Genomic DNA, 18,817 nt, shown 5'->3' with positions numbered 1-18,817 from the left:
GTCTTGCACGTGTAATGCCTCGTTATACTATTTTCAAGGTTTTTTTGTGTTATCACATTTTTGTGATAAAATGTTGTTAAGATGTTCCAATTTCCTCAAATAAAAGTGATAAGCGGGCCACAAATCCCGGAACCTTCATTCGTCGTTCCCCGGAAGGTTTTTGGTGTTACTCCAGCTCTTGCTAGCACAACTATTTTTCCTGTTGCATCTGCTTCTCTGAAGGCAAATAATATCAATTTAAGTTGTAATACTCTACCTCAACTGCTACGACATGGCCGGGAATTTCTGGCAGAGTTCTCACTAGTACGTTTGTATGAATATTGTGACATATTACGTCTTTATGTTCTCACTGGTCGTCTTTGTTGTGAGGCCTAGCTATGTGCGGCTACATCGAGCGGCCCAAAGCTCAGTTTCCTCTACATATTGCTACCATATAAAGTAGATATGTAAATACAAAGAAAGGAAACCCATTCAAAGTTTTTAAATAAACAAAACAAAACTGTCATTTAAACAGCAAGTTTCTCTGAATATTTCACAGTAGCTTTATAGCCGACTTCGCAGTGCTTTGTTTTGTTATTGTTGTGCTGTCTGCGAGCTTGCATGTTCGCCGTTTGATAAGTCAGGCATTTGTTTTGAAATAATTTCATCCAATTTATTCATTAAAGTCTGCAGTGGGTCTTGGATAAACAGGACCTCATGAAAGAGCGTCAGAAGGACCTGAAGTTCCTCACAGAAGAGGAGTACTGGAAGCTGCAGATATTCTTCGCTAATGGTATTTTTTAAATTAATTTCATAACGCGGCTTTACATTAAATATGACTATTTGTAATGTTTACTGTGGTTCCCATCTTTGTCACTTCTGTTTTTTTTGTTTCAGTTATGACCAACCTCTCTATGTGCAATTGTGTATGATGTCAGAGTATTTTACTTATAATCTGAATGTCTTTCAGTGATCCAGGCTTTGGGTGAGCACCTGAAGCTGCGGCAGCAGGTCATTGCTACTGCAACCGTGTACTTTAAACGCTTTTATGCCAGGTAAGGAGCTGTATCAGTTCACACCAAGAGATGAGGATCTGTTATGTTTGAAAAGTCTGAAGAAGTATATCTGTTTTTTTTTTAGCATTTGTCAGGTCTTTTTACTTTTTTTTTTTACAAAAACAATGTCACTTACCCCTACTTTATCTTAAATCCTGTGCTTGAAGTGTGTTCCTACAACTGGAAATACTCCCAAAGTGGCGCCCGAGTAGAGACGAAAGGCACAAAACGAACGACACGAAACGCACAGAAAAATTACGTTGTGAATATCACTGGGATTTATTGACAAATGTAGCTTCCTGTCAGGATTTTCTGTTGTAACCGCAGCCAGGCGCCCTTCACCAATCTTCCAAACTTCTCATTAAGATGGTTGGTAATCTCTGCAAGGAGTCGGGAGCAAATCGTACAGACATTTGCATGTATGAAAGCACAAAGTAGGATAGAAGTAAATAGTTTTCAGTACAACAAATCTAGACTTTGAAAACGTTCACATCTCTCTTTATTCCCTTAATGCACATTGCGCTTTATTCACCCAACTGTAGTAACCTCTTTGTCTGGAGTTAATATCTGCTGTTCCTATCTTTTTTTTTCTCTCATATCTTTCTTGTCCAGCAGAAATGTTTGTCAGTAATAAAATCCTCTGTTCTGCAGATATTCTCTGAAAAGTATAGACCCAGTGCTCATGGCTCCGACTTGTGTTTTCTTGGCTTCAAAAGTCGAGGTATGGAAGTTTTGCGGCATAAATCTTAATCTTAAGGTTGTTAACAGGATTTCCTATTCTGTCTCAGATTTCTACATGTTATCTTTTTTTTTTTTTTTTTCATCTTCACTTGTATTGTGTTCGACCAAAGCTCAATGATTGCTGTTCCTTCAGGAATTTGGAGTTGTGTCCAATACCAGGCTGATCTCTGCCGCAACATCTGTGTGTAAGTGATCACATTTATGTTCCCTAGAATTAAAAGTAGTCCAACTTTCTCATGTTAATCTTCTCCTGCTTCAGAAACTACATGTTCACACTCTGTTCTTACTCAAACAGTGAAAACCAGATTTTCCTACGCCTTTCCAAAGGAGTTCCCTTACAGAATGAATCATGTAAGTGAAACACCCTGGTTACAGTTTGCATTTTTTTATATATATATATATATATATATATATAGACACACATGAGAGCAATGTAAAATGCACATTAGAATTATCGACAGTAAAATAAACACCTGTAAAGTTAGATAGCCAGGACTCTTATCTGTGTGCCATTTGAATGTGAGGTGAGCTCGATGGGACAAAGGTAGACTTGAAAGAGGTCGCGTTGCACTTTATTTCAGAGTTAAGCATATAATGCTAGACCACAATGACATGTACAACTCACCAGTTTAAACTTCTCGAAACCACATTCCAGAGGATGAGCTACGCAATGCATCACACTGCTTCCTCTGCAAAGTTATTTATGTACTGTTGTGCTGAATTACAGCTTACCGAGAACCCCTTACACTGTCTCACAGTGTTGACACATTACTGTCTATCAGTATGTGAGATTCCTCAGCTAATGTTCGCATTCTGGTGATAAAAACGTAGTTGATGTGGGATATAGCGTGGTAACCTGCGCAAGGCTCCATGCATTTTATTTACCCATCTACCCATCATTTACTCATCGCTACAGAGGTGCTAGAACGTCGCCGGGTCTGCTGTGACAGGCTGCCGTGTAAACTATTAATTACAGAGGGCCACCACGGAGCGACAAAAAGAAGGAGTGGTTCACACAGCAGAGAATCAGTTAGCAAAGTGCTGTGACTCATAAACACAATTCTTCTCGTCCACATTGTAGACATTGTAAAACAGAGGGATGAGGGCACATATGGGGGGGTGACAAAAATAGTCCTGGTGTCCGTGAGGTCAATTCCCAATAAGAGAGGAGAAATAACCGTTAATGGGATTCCACTTGTAGTTTCCAGTGTTTTTTTTAATTCTTTATGGCTTAACACTAAGCACAATTACAGGACACTAGAAAAAATTAAGAATTCTTGCGTCAGTCCCACCAAAACTGGACTTTCAAAAGAATGTGAACATGTTAGTGAGGCCAAAATCTCACCAAGTCGAGCTCCACTCAGCGACTGAAGGTGGAAACACAAAGTAACTCACTACAGATTTTACATTCCACAACATAAAAAAAAACAAAAAACATGTTGAATATTATTACTTACAAGTAATGAGCAGAGATGCACACTGAAATGGATGATAAAATACATGGTCCAAACCCAAACTGGCAGATTTCCCCACAGTTTTGCAGGTGATATGTTGGGGTTTGTTGAAATAGTTTCTTTGGTTCACACTGAATTCTGTTTTGTGTCTTTACAGATATTAGAATGTGAGTTCTACCTTTTGGAGTTAATGGTGAGGAGAAAACCCCAAAACATCTTTTGTTTTAACAGAAATCGGCTTGGTGTGATTGAATGTTTGTCCGGATGACTTATCCCAGATGGTTTTTCTGTTTCAGGACTGCTGCCTGATTGTGTACCACCCCTACAGACCGCTGTTGCAGTATGTGCAGGATATGGGACAGGAGGACATGCTGCTGCCTCTGGCCTGGTATGAAACCCGTTCGCCGTTTATGGAAAACACATTTGATGAAGTTGTTTTCGGGTGTTCTGACTCCCCCTGTCGTCTGTCTTTACCAGGCGAATAGTGAATGACACATACAGGACAGATCTGTGTCTGCTCTACCCTCCCTTCATGATTGCCCTTGGTGAGCGTTGTCCCCTTGCTTTTCTAATTGCGGCTGTTAATATGCGCACTGACCGATTTTAGCTTTATTAGACGTGACTTGATCAGTTCTTCTGTTCCTCCTGCAGCTTGTCTACATGTTGCCTGTGTGGTGCAGCAGAAAGATGCAAGGCAGTGGTTTGCAGAGCTCTCTGTCGACATGGACAAAGTAAGCCTGATAGCTCTTTTCAAAGCTTTAGAATAAAATCCAGTTCGGTTAACGGCGAGACACTACAGCATCTTGTTATTCTTCATCCCGTGTCAAGAAACAACATTTTGGGCTGCATTAAAGGAAGCAAAGTGGAGTGTCGATCATCTCTTTTGTTGACAACATAAACTGCTTTTCATCGTTATGGGTTTGAGCAACATCAAGCATGAAGTAGACCTTAAAATTCAAATCCATGCAGATATTGCAAAACTGTAATGGATGCAGACAGCATGTGTTTTTAGTAAATGGGCAATGTTTTTTTTTTTTTTTTTTTCCTTTTATTATCAATTGTTGAAGGGATAGTCAGAGTTAAGTGTGTAAGCCCTGAAATTGCATAAATGAATAGTCTCAGTTTCTATAACAAGACACAGAGATATGACAGCCACTTATGTGTGAACGCTGTCTACGAGAAGTGAACCTGTGCAGGTTTCACCTCTTCTGTCATTATTCTGTATTTAGAAACCTCACAATAAGGTACCTCACACACCAAGCCGCCGGTCGGCTGTCATAAGCATCTCTGAAAATCTCTCTCATATATATTTTTGTGTGTTTCCTTGGTTGACGTTTTTATTTTTTATTTATTCCAGCCAATTCAACTGGTTGAATTGTTGTTGCAGCCGTTAATGATGGCGTGCGCTCTGGTTGGTCAACAACCAAATGAATGAATGAGGGCACCCTAAACGAGTGTAGGAGAAGGGGGGTGGCAGTCACTACAGAAATCATCTTAACTTGCTCCAAAACAAGCAACGCTTTTCACAACTGAGGATTAACATTACCGAATAACACAAAGCACATGCTTCTATGGTTATGGAGGCTGACATCACCCTGCTTTTTCATGTTGGTGTTATCTTTAAGAGCCCTTCGTCAACTTATGTTTCTGTGTGTTTATTTATTTTGCTTTTAAGATTCTGGAGATTATCCGTGTCATTCTGAAGCTGTATGACCAATGGAAAAATTTCGATGACCGAAAGGAGATAGCTGCTGTCCTTAACAAGATGCCAAAACCCAAACCACCTCCCAACAGGTATGGCTTGGGCTTCTGATGTTGTGCACAGTGCATGAATATTTCATTTGAGTGTTTGTAGTCCATTAGTGTTGTGGAGAAATCTTATTTTTGTGCAATGAAAGAAATCCGCAACATATAACCACCACAGAGCGTTTTGTATGCGGTGTCGCGACAAACCAAAAAACTCTGGTGGGTTTTATCATAAGATATGTTTCAGATATAAGACATTTTACACTAAACTTAGCATACAAGAGTCAGTTTTGTTTTGCTTTTATTTCCAAGTGTTTTTTGCTGAACTGTTCCAGATTAAATGACTCGTAGCCTGGAATAGAGTGCACACTGGGACAGCTGCTTTGTTGCTGTTTATCTCAAAGATCTGTGTTATTCTTTTCTGTCCGCAGTGAGAGTGATCAGAGCTCCAATGGGAACCAAAGCAACTCCTACAGCCAGTCTTAGCGGAGCTCGTGCACTTCCGTGGGAATCCATAACGCCAACTTTGGGAGGGTTGGATAGCTTAGTGTCACACAGCACAAAATTTGCAGCATCGGTTGAAAAGAAAAAGAAAAAAAAAAAAAAAGCTGATCAAGATGTCTATTCATCATCTATGAACACTGCGACAAACTCTGAGAGCTGAGAGTCTTCACCTTTCCTTTCTCTGATCATTATGGGTTCATGGATTAAGCAACCAACCGTGGAAAAGCCTGCAGTAAGCAGCCGACCTGTCACAGCACACTGAGGCTCTCTAGTCTGACTTGAAATTAACTAAAACTGCGGAGCGGGTGGGGGGGGGGGGGGGGCTGATGAGAGAACAGATGTGATGGTTCGGTCAAAACTTGCCATTGTGATATTCGTGACATCCTCGAAAAGCCCGGAGGAGCACGTCGGATCTGGGATTTTGGGAAACTTGATCACGAGAACCGTGTGTGAGTGTCTGTGTGTTGTTCATGTGAGTGGTCGGTGTGGGTGGCCTTTGATTCCTCAGGAATTCTGGTTGTCTCCTCTGTAAAATGACAGGATTTCTGTGTTCTTTGAATGGATGTGACTGGATATCCCCGTGTCTGCTGCGAGGGTGATGGGAGACCTCTGCCCTCTGGAGGCTCTGCTGCTTGATTAAAGCACTTCAGCAGGAAACTAGCTCTTTAGATAAAAGAATGAACTGTTTGAACAGCCCATTTCTTCCCTCCCATTCCCTCCTTATTTGTAAATAGCCTCACAATTATTTTAATTGATCTTTCACATTTTTGTTTGATTATGGAAACTGATGGAAATCCCTGAGTTGGTTTGATTTTGTATTCGTGACCTAGATGAAAGTACCCCCGTTTGTTTCACTGTTACTGTTCTGTTTGCCTGCTGCGAGGCTTAGTTTGTAATTTACTCTTTAATTGTACAATAATGTATCAAGAAAGGTTATTTTGTGAAGTGTTCGCTTTTAATCAGTCGGGAAAAACCTTTCTGGAGTTGAATGCAAATCATAATTGTTCTGGATTTATCTGCAAAGTGTCTTCTGTGTTTTTTTTTTGTTTGTTTGTTTGTTTTTCATTTCCCCTCTGCTGTCTATTAAATCATCAAACCGTGGCAATATGTTCATGCATTTACCCACAGATTTCCCTGTTTTTGTGACTTGTGGCTGTTTTCAAAACGGGTGTTTCAAAGCCTTGTGAAATAAAAAGAAAACAGAAAAACCTTGATAAGAACACTGTGAACCTTTGTGTTCGGGTGGACTTTAAAATGAATTCAAGGGATTTGTTGGATTACTTGGTTGCTTCTGAATTCTATTTATTTCTTTGGCTATTGTGACACTTGTCAAAAATAACAAAAACATCTCGTTAAAGGCATACCCCCTCTGTCCTTTTCATACACAGCGAAATAAACACACGTGACAGTGAATCATCTGAGGGAGGCTGGATTTTCTCTGTGCTTCGTCGACAGGCTCTCTCATCCCCTTCAGCTGGCTTCAGATGTCGGTGCTGTCCACATGAACGCACATGAAAATAAAAGGGCTTCATCCTAATTACGGTCAAAACATTTACCTGTTCCGTTTAGAAAGAAAAAAAAGCGTCTCTTGTGGTTTGCAGAACAAAGCAAACCCCTGCTTTTATTTATGTTGTTGTGTCACGTTCATCTAACAGACTTTTGGGGATTTTCCAGCGAGACATAAAGGGTATAGCCTATATGCAGTACGTTTACCTAACTTCAATGTCGGCTCTGGATAGAGGCTGTGGTGGGACCCCTAGCGGTGAATGCAAAGGATATGCAATGCAGATGTTGACAGCTGGAGAGTCGCTACAGCAAAGCGCACAATAGAAATCATCCACTGCTCTGGTGTTTTTCTAATTAACAGCTTGGGTGGACGTGGTGATCAGCGTATTTGCCAGTGTTTTCATGTCCAAATTGACACCCCAGTACGGTCAGTTCCTTTTACATCACTAACTGCAAGAAGCCCGCAGGGGGCAGCGGAAGTAGTACCATAAACCACGTCTCCTTCAGATTAAAATCCTGAAATTGCGTCCACTTCGTGCAGAAAATAGTTACATGCAACGACAATTTAGATGACGGAGCAGGAAATTAAATGAATAAATCTCTCAAAAAAGGGTAAATAGAAGTTTCTACAAGAACACATCGTGAAAGAAAACCTTTTTCTTTTATTAGTTGTTGCTTTTTGTTTCATTCGTGTGTTTACTGAAGAATTATCTTTGGTTTGAGTTTCTGTGTTTTGTAAAAGGGTCGTGCCTTTTTTTTTTTAAACTGCTTTTCATTGTTGTGCTTTTGAAATGTTTATTGTTTTTTTCTTTCTCAGAAAAAAAAACTACAACAGTTCACCTGGTTCTGTGGTTCAGAGATTACCACTGTAGAAATGGAGACCTGTACTCTGGACTTTTAGCTGTTATTTTATATCACTAAGTGGCCGTGAATTAACAGGAGATCGTCAGTGTCAGTCCTAACATCTGCATCATTTTTACAGATGAGTTTTTTTGTGCCATGATAAAGGCTTCCGTAGTTCAGTGATTTTGTAGAAGCCTGGATGAATTAAGCATGAATAGCTTTTTTAAAAAAATCTGTATTTAATTTAGTGTGTTGGTATTGTTCAACTGTTACAAAAGAGAAATTTACTATTATTTTGAAAAATTAAACCAGAAGTGTCGGTGTTCGCTTGTTTGTCTTGCCAGTATCCAGAGAAGAGGGGTCAAATCAGTGAGCTCCGAACGGGCTCCAGAAGATGCCCCCCCGCTTCGGGGAGTAACCTCGGACGGGATGCCCGAGCCCCCCCGGCCGTTCCTGGTCCACTCGCCTTTCGTCTGCCTCTGTCGGCACCCATGAAGCCCCCACCGATGAAGGCCCGACCTGCCAAAGTGAGGCGGAAAGTGGCCGGAGATACTGAGCAATGAACTGGCGCGTCGGCTTCGCCTGGACGGGGTCGAGTGTGGTTGATTTTTGCCAGAACCAGAGCTTCTCCTTCGGCCTGCTGGGCTCCGATGAGCAGCTCTCGTTTTATGGATACATCATCGCCTCCCCATTACAGGACTACGGCGGGATAATGTCAGCTTTGGGCTCGGACTCGTGGTGGCGGAAAACACTGTATTTGACTGGAGGGGCTCTGCTCGCTGCCGCTGCTTATCTGCTGCACGAACTGCTGGCCATCAGGTACCAACAACACAGAGGGTGTCAGAGGAGCTCAGGGCTCCTCAGCCAGGCCTGTGGAGCCGGATCAAAGTGAAAGCAGTTGTGGATTTAAATCTGTTTAAATCTCGCAGGTCTGCTGCATTTTCTCTCTGCTTCGATATTACTTAATCTCGTCTGACTGGGCGGGGTGAGAGCGGAGACGGTGGGAAAATAAGAAATCGTGAGTGGTGGGTTGTGATGTAACGGACCCCCCACCACCCGACTCCATCCTCACAAACACACATTAGGAGATTCCCACCTTCTCCGGCTAATTTTGTGGATTATTGACACGAGTGACCCGCGGCAAGGGCTATGGACTCTTCCAGGCTATGTCCTTGCTTATTCAATTACGATTACAAAACCATGACAATTCCCCGATGTTGTTTGTCTGAGTTCCTGTGCCAGCCTGCAGGCTCTCAAACAGCTCCACTGCCACGCGAATTGACATCATAGTCAATAGGTCACTTAGATTTGTCTGCATTTCAAGGACAAGTCGACACGACACAGGCTCATTTTTAATTTTTTTATTATTCCCAATCACACAGTGGAGTTTGGTCTAAAATAATGCAGCTTTTTTAATCTCCTTTGTGAACTCTGGAATCCTCAATCTGGCTATTTGATCAATCAGTGTCTTTTAAAACGTCGGTTACCTGCAGTCTGGGCCCATGACTGTGTTACAACACAGTTTAGAAGGGCAGTGAATATTACATGTCAGAGAGGGCCTCTCATCGCTGCAAGATTCATGTTTGGTATATATCCTAAATGCAGGGTTGATTCCTATACCTTCAGAGCGTAAACACAAGCTGTTCATGTAGCTGTGACGTACAATATTGCAGCTCTATGCCTCCCTGTGTGCAAGGCTTCATATTACCATGCCATAGGCTTTGTGTATCAAATAGCAAATTGTCTGTTGGGGGCAGTTCAGCACCACACTGAGACAGCTCCTCTCCAAAGAGGCCTGTTTGTGTTCCTACGTTTCAGCACTTTCCCCAGTGGACAGCTCCCCCGGATTTGTGCAGCACTTCCAATTTAATTTGTTGCCATTTGTGGGCATGTGCACATCCAATAAGAGTCCTTATCACCAGAATAATCCACAGATTATCTCTCACAAGGGGATGCTTCATTACACTGCAGTGTTCCTAGCCACGGTGAATGACCCTGGGCTGACAGTTACAGAGCCACTTAGAGCCTTTGTTGGTTTATTCAGTCAGTCATGTGATGAGCGTTGCCCACTCGCATGACTCACGCACACATTGTCACGTTTACTTTAGAAAACATTCCGAGATTCAACATGACCACAGCTTGCTTAACACATAACCCAACAAACTTGCTGCGTACACCAACCTAGCTAAGTACCAAACCTTATTAAAACCCCAACCCCAGCTCTTAATCCTAAAACTAGTTATCAACTCAAACAGCCCTGTGAAGGTGTGTCAGAGGTGAGGACAGATCAAACTGTGCTCATCTTCCCCAAAATGTTCTCACTGTCCAGTTAACCATATATTAACTGTGTATGGTACGTGATCACTAATATTACTAAATATTATAATACTTTCTTATGCTAACAACATTCATGAGTGCTTGTCTAACCAGCAGTCTGAAACCTTTATACCAGAATTTGATTACATCAAGACTTGCATCTTGCTCCTTTAAGGGCAACAGAAACAGGATAAGCTTTTCACATTGTTTCCAGCTGTAATGGAGAGCAGACTTCTGATGAACAGATATGAGATAGTTGCAGTCCTTTCGTGGAAGCATACAAGTGAATAAATGAACAGTGATTCCTTTAAGCCCTGCGATGGACTGGCGGCCTGTCCAGGGTGTACCCCGCCTCTCGCCCATTGACTGCTGGGATAGGCTCCAGCCCCCCCGCAACCCGACCGACGGATTCAGCGGTATAGATAATGGATGGATGGATGATTCCTTTAAGTCGGAGGTGCTCGGTTGTCGAGTGGCAAAAACACATCCCATGTTGGCAATGCCCATTGCAGTGATTGCTGGTTGAATTCCCAACTGTGCTGATCTTTCCTGCGTGTCTTTTTCCCCCCTTTCCTGTCTCTCTCCACTGACCTGTCCATTAAAGGCAAATAACGTATCTCCATTTTTAGGCCTGGAGTGGCTTTGTGTGTGTTTACCTTCCGGCCCTGAGTGCGAGGTTCATGTCATCATATCATGATATATTTTCCATAAAGATCAAATTAATATGTTTGATAAAAGCCAGAATTGTAACCTCTCAAATGCCATTTTAATCACATATTTATAATTTCTGTAGAGGCTGAGAAATAAAAGTTTTTTTAAGATGAGCCTTAGACATTTTCAAGAAACGCTGAGATTTAATAATGTCTTTTTTTTATTTTTCTAAACAACACCTTCGATCAAAGTAGTTCCAACAAATTTAAAGTTAAACAAGTCATGAAAAACCTGAACCTGTCATTCAGTGAAAAGAGAGCTTTGATTGCATTTTGTTTAGCTATTTTTCCTAGTTGGTTGTCCAGCCTATGGACATAGCCTTACTCACTAGACAGCCAGCCTTAAAAACCTTAGAATTCTACCCTAAAATCTGATGATTAATGTTGTGAGGACCACATTTGAATCCTGCAGCATACACGGATATAAAAGATTTCTAGTTCACAGCCTCACTCAGCCTCTGTGTGACATATTGATCTGTCTGTATTGGCTCCTCACAGGAAGGAGGAAGAGCTGGACTCTAAGGATGCCATCATACTCCACCAGTTCTCCAGGCCCAAATCTGGTGTCCCATCACTGTCCCCTTTCTGCCTTAAGCTGGAGACCTACCTCCGTATGGTTGACCTGCCCTACCAGGTATGGCTATGTACCTTCCAAAAACAAATAATAGAAATAAATAAAAAAAACACACTCACACTGGTAATATGCAATAACTACATGGCTGCAAAATAGGGATGTTAGCACAAGTTGACTTTTGGATTTTGGATGTTTGGACTAAATGTAAATCTGCATAAGGGATGTTTATCTCTATTTTTTTCACCTGAAAACCTAAGTTAGTTCTTTTGCTGTGACTGATTCTTCTGTGATTCGTTATTGTGACAAAGATTCACTCAGTTTCCATTGCAGCAGGGATTAAAATTTCGAATGTTGAATGTTTGCCATCATTTAGCTCCATGATAACTATCTCAGCACCAATTATCAGTCTCTTTCTACATTCTGTTGTTTCGTTAAAACATCCTCGGGCACCTTTTCTGACTCTCATTTCCGCTCCTACAGAACTACTTTGATGGGAGGCTTTCGCCGCAGGGAAAGATGCCGTGGATCGAGTACAACCAGGAGCAGGTGTTCGGCGCCGAATTCATCATCGAGTTCTTGGAGGAGAGGTTGGGCGTGAGCCTCAACAAGAGCCTGACCCCGCAGGAGAGAGCGGTGTCTCGTGCCATCACCAAAATGGTGGAGGAACACTTCTACTGGTAAGTTTAAGCTGAAGTTCACACCGCCATCGCTTTGCCTTTTTTGCGACTCATTCAGAGGAGGGGGTTGAAAAACAAGGTCATTTTAGCACTGTCCTGAAGACAGAATCTTTTTCTACATCTCTGGTAGGAAAACAACAAATGTGCTACCAAATGGGGCTTTTCTTTTGTGAACTGTAACTTACAATGTTTCCAACACAATTGTTAGATTTTATAATTTGGTGATACTCCTTCTTCTACTTTGACGTCCTCTTCTCAGTAAAAGTAGCATTGACTGATGAAGCTCTGCTTTAGATGTGTCTGTACAAATGTGCACAATCTGTACAAATTCGCATGTTTTCATGCCCCAGGACAATAGCTTACTGTCAGTGGGTGGACAACCTAGAGGAGACCCAGAAGATGCTGTCGGTGAGCGGACCGCTGAGTGACCTGCTCAAGTGGATCCTGAGTCACCTGACCGGCGGGATTCTTAAGAGGGAGATGTACGGCCACGGGATCGGACGGTTCTCTACGGAGGAGGTTTACGCCTTGATGGAGAAGGATATGCGCACACTGGCCACCCTGCTAGGTGAGTGTCTTTATGAATGTTAATAGTAATCCTTAGAAAAAAATGTAATCTATTGAAATATGCAGGCAATGTTAAGATTACTCTATTGTCATGTACACACCAATGTTAACACGAAATTAATCCTCCACATTTGGATGGGTCAAAGAAAAGTAATTTCTTATATTTCACACATGGTCACACACTCATGGAGACAGATGGCATACACTGGAGTGGTGGGCAGCCAATCACAACACCCAGGGAACATGGGGGTAAGGGTACCTTGCTCAAGGGCACCTCAGCCATGGCAAGGTGGACTGCCACCCCTCCAGCTGTCAGTTGATCAATCTTTTTTGAGCAGCGAGAGTGGGATTCAAACCACCGACCTTCCAGTTATTGGACGACCCACTGAGCCACGGCCGGCCCCATTCATTACAGAAGATTTACATTTGACCTTGAAAGAGTATACAGTGAGGTAGGGTTAACCGTTAAAAGAATTGGAGGTGCTCGCATACACATTTGTGAATGCCGAATATCACATACAGGCTTTGCCCATTCAACTGTTCGGCAGATGAAATCCTGTATTGACCATTTCACTTGCAAAGTTACAGAAGTCTTTCTCCTCAGTTCCCAAAAACCAAAAGTGTTGCCAAAAGGAGAAGAGATATAACTCAGAGGCAAACGTGCCCCAGTCCCAGCCTTTTAAAATCGTACCACTGGCATCAATGATAAAATAAGCATATATTTGTCCAAAAAAAAGCCAGTTTAAACATTTCCATATGTTGTCTTTAAAGAATGTACAACTTGTTACAAATCTGATTTAGTTTAAATTTGCTTAACTTAACTAAAAACAGGGTTGATGGGGTTATCCAAACAGATTTTTTAAAAATCACATTGTCACAATATCCGTCACTTGAATGTTCACATAGTTTAGCCAGCAAGGGAATCGATGGTTTTTCAATGTGCGCCTCGAGAATAGAAACCAAAGTCATCATTCTTGCACTTGTCAAGAGACAGCAGAGGCTGAGAAAAAAAATGGAAAGACACATCAACAGTGACCTCTTGTGGTCATCTTTAGCATTATAGTGTCCTCAAATCAGATTGAGTGTTTTCTTTGGTCAGAGCAAACACAAATCACAAAGAGCTGTTATATAGGAGGAACAGCATGGCTGCACTTTGTATTTTTGTGTTGGTATTTGACTTTTTGGGTTTTTTTTTTGTGTGTGTCTTGTTTAAGGTGACAAGAAGTACCTTATGGGCTCTAGGTTTTCAACCGTAGACGCTGCAGTGTTCGGTCACCTGGCCCCGGCCATGTGGATGCTGCCAGGATCTAGGCCGGAGCAGCTAATTAAAGGTGAGTTAAGCAAAAAAAGCAATCTACATTTTACAAAGAAATAAAACTTTTATTTTGCCCCTTGTAGTGTAAAGACAAACAGATGGTTTCATGCCAGTCTACATCCAAACATGCTTCCATTGTGTACCCACTGAGCTCATTGTTCCTTCCAGGTGACCTAATCAACTTGGCAATGTACTGTGAGCGCATCCGCCGGCGATTCTGGCCTGAGTGGTTTGTTGACCTGGAGGACTTCCGCTACGACAACACCACGGAGGAGAGCGACTCGCCCTCCCAACTCCAGGATCTGGGCCTCTACTCCCGCACGGACACATCCCAGGACATTACACACTCGCACACTTCCTCACACACTCACACGCCGCAAGACCCACCGTCGCCCGTCAGCGACCCTACGGGCCACTCGCTGTACGACTCTGACATGGACACTGAGTGCTCTGAAATAGACCAGCTCAAGTGTTGACAAAACACACACTAACAGTAGACACACCACCTATACACACATCACGGGAGGGTGCTTTATCCTGCCTGTGCACATGCTCCCCTACCTCTTTGAACAGAAAAAAAAAAGCTGGGGACTATTTTTTTGGTGTTGCTGTTTCAGCGGAGACGTAGAGGACTTTAAGGGTTAACTTGCAAAACTGTAGTGGAGGAAAGACTGCAGTAGAGGGGCACAAAGTTGAAGCACACTGTAGCCCAAAAGAGAGGGAACCGACAGATGGAGGGAAATGGAATGAAAGGGTGGGAAACTTTCAATGGAGATGAGTAAAAAAGTTAAATACTGGAGCTAGTTGAAAGGTAGAAAGGAGTAAATGACGCTGGTGCTGAGAAACTCCTCCACTAAGTCGACATCAGATGCAGTCACAACCTTTTACCTGTGTCCCATTGCTGTAACCATGGCAACTACATGCCTGCGTGCCCCCTGTGGTCCCTTGTAGCAATTTGTACCACCCAGCCTTGTGTGTGTTTTAATCCGTTAACACCCCGTGCTGAAATGACATCAACACTTACGGAGCTGTACGGGACTCATGTGAGTGAACACAATCCAGTGTAAATGTACATAAAGCAATCTGATTGAATTCTCAGATTGAATAAATAGGATATTTGATCAAATTGTGAATATAGATGGTACAGCTAGCCTGAAAGTAGATAGAATAATCTCCTCTGTAATATGGTGTAAATACTGTAGGTGTTTCTTTTTTAAAACCCCTTTTGTGTTGCACACAGACTATCTCCGCAAATGCCCACTCCGCTGGTCTAGGATCAGCAAGCAGAGCCGCAAGAGCTCCCGAGCATCTGTTTACACAAGGGGGATGTTAGAGTCATGCCTGCTGCCCACGTTTAAGGAGTGCTGTAAAATTTCAGAGCAGAGAATAGAGCACTTTAGTGTGTCTTATTTCAATTAGCCAAAAAAAAATAAACCGTTAAGATGCCCACAGTAGAATCATTGCGTCATAGGACAGTTGCTTTAGCTCAAAAAGATGTTTCACACGCATTCAATCATTGAGAGCGAGTCAAACAATCATTTGAAAATAGTCTGAATTCATGTACAGTGAATGAGAGCGCATGGCTGGTACATGCCCACAAGTTTCTTCCTTTACGCTTCACGTAACTAAAGGTATCTACATGTCTTAGCTGGTTCATTTAAGTTTGAAGTCAGGATACAGCTTTCTTTTTTTTTTTCTTTGTCGGTGGCCAAATCGTCCATGCAATCAACCTCTGGCCAAATCAACCACACAGAGATGTAGCCGATGGATCTTTACAAACTCTTGCTGGTTGTTTCAAACATTGCCCAGAAAACATCAGCTAAAGCAATCAGAGCGCAGACACGGGTCACACTCGGTTCACTTGCACTTTATGCTGCTGTGGGCTGTGCGGTGTTTTGGGGCTCGTGACGGCACGGTGCATGTTTGGTGTGTGTTTGTCGCTCAGCAAACGCTCATAGGGCACCAGCTGTGGTGTGTTAAGTCTGCTTAAGGTACGAGTAAGGAGCACGGCGGTATGTATGCTTCTGTTCATCTTGTACGCGGAGTCACCGTCTGCATGAGTGATGGCGCATTCGTGAGGCTTCATGCCGAATGTTTCTTTCTTCCCGGACACACACACACATACACATGTATGAACTACAAACTGTAATCACTGCTCACTGTTGTTCACCGAGATTGTTGTCTTAGAAAAATACAGCGGTGATATCAGCTTTGTAACAGTCCAGTTTTAATAGAAATCATGTTGATCATAAAAAGGCCAATATCGACCTAAAACAAGAATCCATTTGATTTGGTGCTGGATCGGTTGACAGTATATATAGACAGAGGTTCTATAAACGTATGGATCTGCACAACAAAGAGCTCCCGTATAGGATTTTATTTTTCTGTCATGACATTTCGAACACTGGGTCCTTCTTCAGTTCAGGGATGTTGCAATATACCAGTATTGATCAAAATAATGACATATCGATATTGTGTTGATAATACACATATGATAAGACAGTTATTTGATATCAGCTGATAAAATAGAGACTTTACTGATGTCTGTTAGGGGTTTTTCTACAGTTTTTACAGTTCCTTGCCTCGTTTTTTCAATTCAAAAGCCAAATAAAATTAAACAAAAAGAAGATGAAAAAAAAAGACAAAAGGAAATTATAGTGACAGCCTTATGATTTTTTTCAGGTTTTCTACAGATATCTCCGTTATGTCTTTAATGCTTTCAGCTAAGATAATTATGTATCTAAGATGGTGACTGCACACAGTGATTTATAGGCCCAGAGATTGAAATGTCACTAAATAAAATCCTGTTTTGGAGATCTTTGATGTGAGGATCCATCCTTTCTATTTCAAAAGCCGGTGCCGAATACCATTAAAAACTTATTGAACAAAGAGATTAAGACTTTCCCAGATGCTTATCCCATTGGAATAAAAGATAAACAGTTTGGCAATTTTCATTCGATTGATGCTGATTTGAGATCATAATGAAGAAGTTTGTCCATGCTGTATGAGTGAATGTGAGCCAGTACATTTGGTGAAAACACTTTGGAAGAAGTGTGTCCATTGCATCCATTGTCCACCAGAGAGCACTCACAGCTATTTTCCAATCTAAAATGTTCCACTCATCACCTTTACAGGATTTACAGGATCTCTGTAAGAAATATTTCTTTATGGTATCAGGATCTTAACAGCTGACTCTTCTAATCAAAACTACACTGATTGCACCAATCCAATAGCTTTTAATATGCTCCTTTCCCTGTGGACGCGTGACACATACGTTTACCTGTCGTCTTACGCGACTCCTCTCTTTGAAAGAACATGAACACTTAGCAATAAGAAATAACAGCACGGCTTCTGTCGTGGATTTTTGTTCATGAACAGTTTTACGGGTTTAAGGTCTTATGATTTTGATATGATTTAAAACCAAAAGATTGGGCTGAAAGCAAAGTGTTTAGGACGACAGCAGAGGGAGAGGTCTATGGGTTTGTGTGTGTGTGTGTGTGTGTTTGATGTAGCAGCTGAATTTAAGTAAAATGATACAAGCTGAAACAGAAAAATTTAACAGAATTATTTTATTTGGTGTCTTAAAAACCCTTGCCTGCATGCTATTGCCTTCTTTCATCGGTGGTCAGATTTAGCCTCATGGGAACAGAAGTTATAGTTTACTGTATACTTGTGCCAGCATTTAACTTTATGTGTTTTTTTGAAAATGTTTTTATATGTAAGATTTATTTATTTGTATTCATTTAATGTTGGTTACATCAAATTGTTTAAATGGTGGATGCACTTAGATTTAGGAATCCATTTACTGTTGATTTCTTTGCACTTTTTGTCTTATGTTTACGATGGCTGAATATTGTTCTCAAAGTCACTTATTGATCTTGTATTAGTGCAATACTGTATGACTCCTGGTGACATGTTATACTGAATTTACAACATATTTCCATGCTGCCTCTCATTAGCCAAACAGCATGTGCAGGCCTCTTTCCAGATGTCCCTTGGAAAATGTTCAAATTCATTTCACTGCACAAATAGTACTACACATGCATCATGTTAAAGTGCATCATTCCCGCTCAGTTCTGCTCTCGCCAAAAATATACAAGAAGTGGAAATTTTCCTCTGTTAACTCCCTGGTCAGGTGACGCTAGAACACCAGACTGATCACCTGATCTCAGATCAGCAGGGTGAGGTGAGCCATCCTGCTGGAGATCAGTGTCACTTCAACCTTTTTGTAAGTTCACCAGTCGCAGGACGAGACTACACAAGTCCTTCCTGATCTGTGGTTGTGGGCCAGCTCCATCTGTCTCTGTGCTCCTCAGCATTTAAAGGTCGGGCCAGGGTTTGGCCCCGCCATGGGTGGTGCTTTCCCTTCATGATTTCAGCTTGTAGACTAAAGAAGCCATATTGCATTGTCTCTTGATATTGTGTGTGCTGAAAAACTTGTGGAATCTCATCAGACTGTAAATAAGAGAGCCAGAAAAAGAAAAATATATATATATATATATATAACTAATATGTCAACATGGCTTAAAAGAAAATGCTCTATAAAACTTAAAAAGAATTCATATGAATGTATCATAACTAGAGATAAAAGGCTGTATGAAAATGGATGCATTATGATATTTCATTAAATATAGCTGTGATATTTTTCTTTGGTTTGCTTCAGTTATTCTGTGCTTTGTTAGTGATTCACCTGAGATGAAGAATATTTACAAAGAGAACTATTCACTCTTAACATTTAAAGGTTTGTGCACTCTGGCATATGTCTGTCCCATAATCCCTGTCCCTTTGTGCTTGCTACCATATGACAGTACTAAGCCCGTCCAACAATTC

The 18,817-nt window shown here is 41.6% G+C and overlaps 2 protein-coding genes across 2 annotated transcripts; both read left to right on the top strand.

The window, feature by feature from the left end:
* The first annotated feature begins 160 nt into the window (after positions 1 to 160).
* Positions 161 to 6,580, top strand: ccnc (cyclin C). The gene is made up of 12 exons (XM_075459405.1): positions 161 to 303; positions 666 to 772; positions 950 to 1,034; positions 1,686 to 1,755; positions 1,909 to 1,960; positions 2,071 to 2,126; positions 3,387 to 3,422; positions 3,526 to 3,617; positions 3,707 to 3,774; positions 3,881 to 3,960; positions 4,905 to 5,023; positions 5,407 to 6,580. The coding sequence occupies exons 1-12, from the start codon at positions 272 to 274 to the stop codon at positions 5,459 to 5,461; spliced, it is 852 nt and encodes a 283-aa protein (XP_075315520.1). The 5' UTR covers positions 161 to 271; the 3' UTR covers positions 5,462 to 6,580.
* Positions 6,581 to 8,148: 1,568 nt separating this feature from the next.
* On the top strand, positions 8,149 to 18,617 carry faxca (failed axon connections homolog, metaxin like GST domain containing a). Its single transcript, XM_075459545.1, has 6 exons — positions 8,149 to 8,647; positions 11,353 to 11,488; positions 11,909 to 12,105; positions 12,456 to 12,673; positions 13,887 to 14,003; positions 14,156 to 18,617. The coding sequence occupies exons 1-6, from the start codon at positions 8,388 to 8,390 to the stop codon at positions 14,461 to 14,463; spliced, it is 1,236 nt and encodes a 411-aa protein (XP_075315660.1). The 5' UTR covers positions 8,149 to 8,387; the 3' UTR covers positions 14,464 to 18,617.
* Positions 18,618 to 18,817: the final 200 nt, after the last annotated feature.

The sequence above is a fragment of the Odontesthes bonariensis genome, chromosome 24 (assembly GCF_027942865.1).
Source record: "Odontesthes bonariensis isolate fOdoBon6 chromosome 24, fOdoBon6.hap1, whole genome shotgun sequence".
Lineage (NCBI taxonomy): Eukaryota > Metazoa > Chordata > Actinopteri > Atheriniformes > Atherinopsidae > Odontesthes > Odontesthes bonariensis.
The sequence above is the reverse complement of the archived record's forward strand: the minus strand, read 5'-3'. Positions and strand labels throughout refer to the sequence as shown.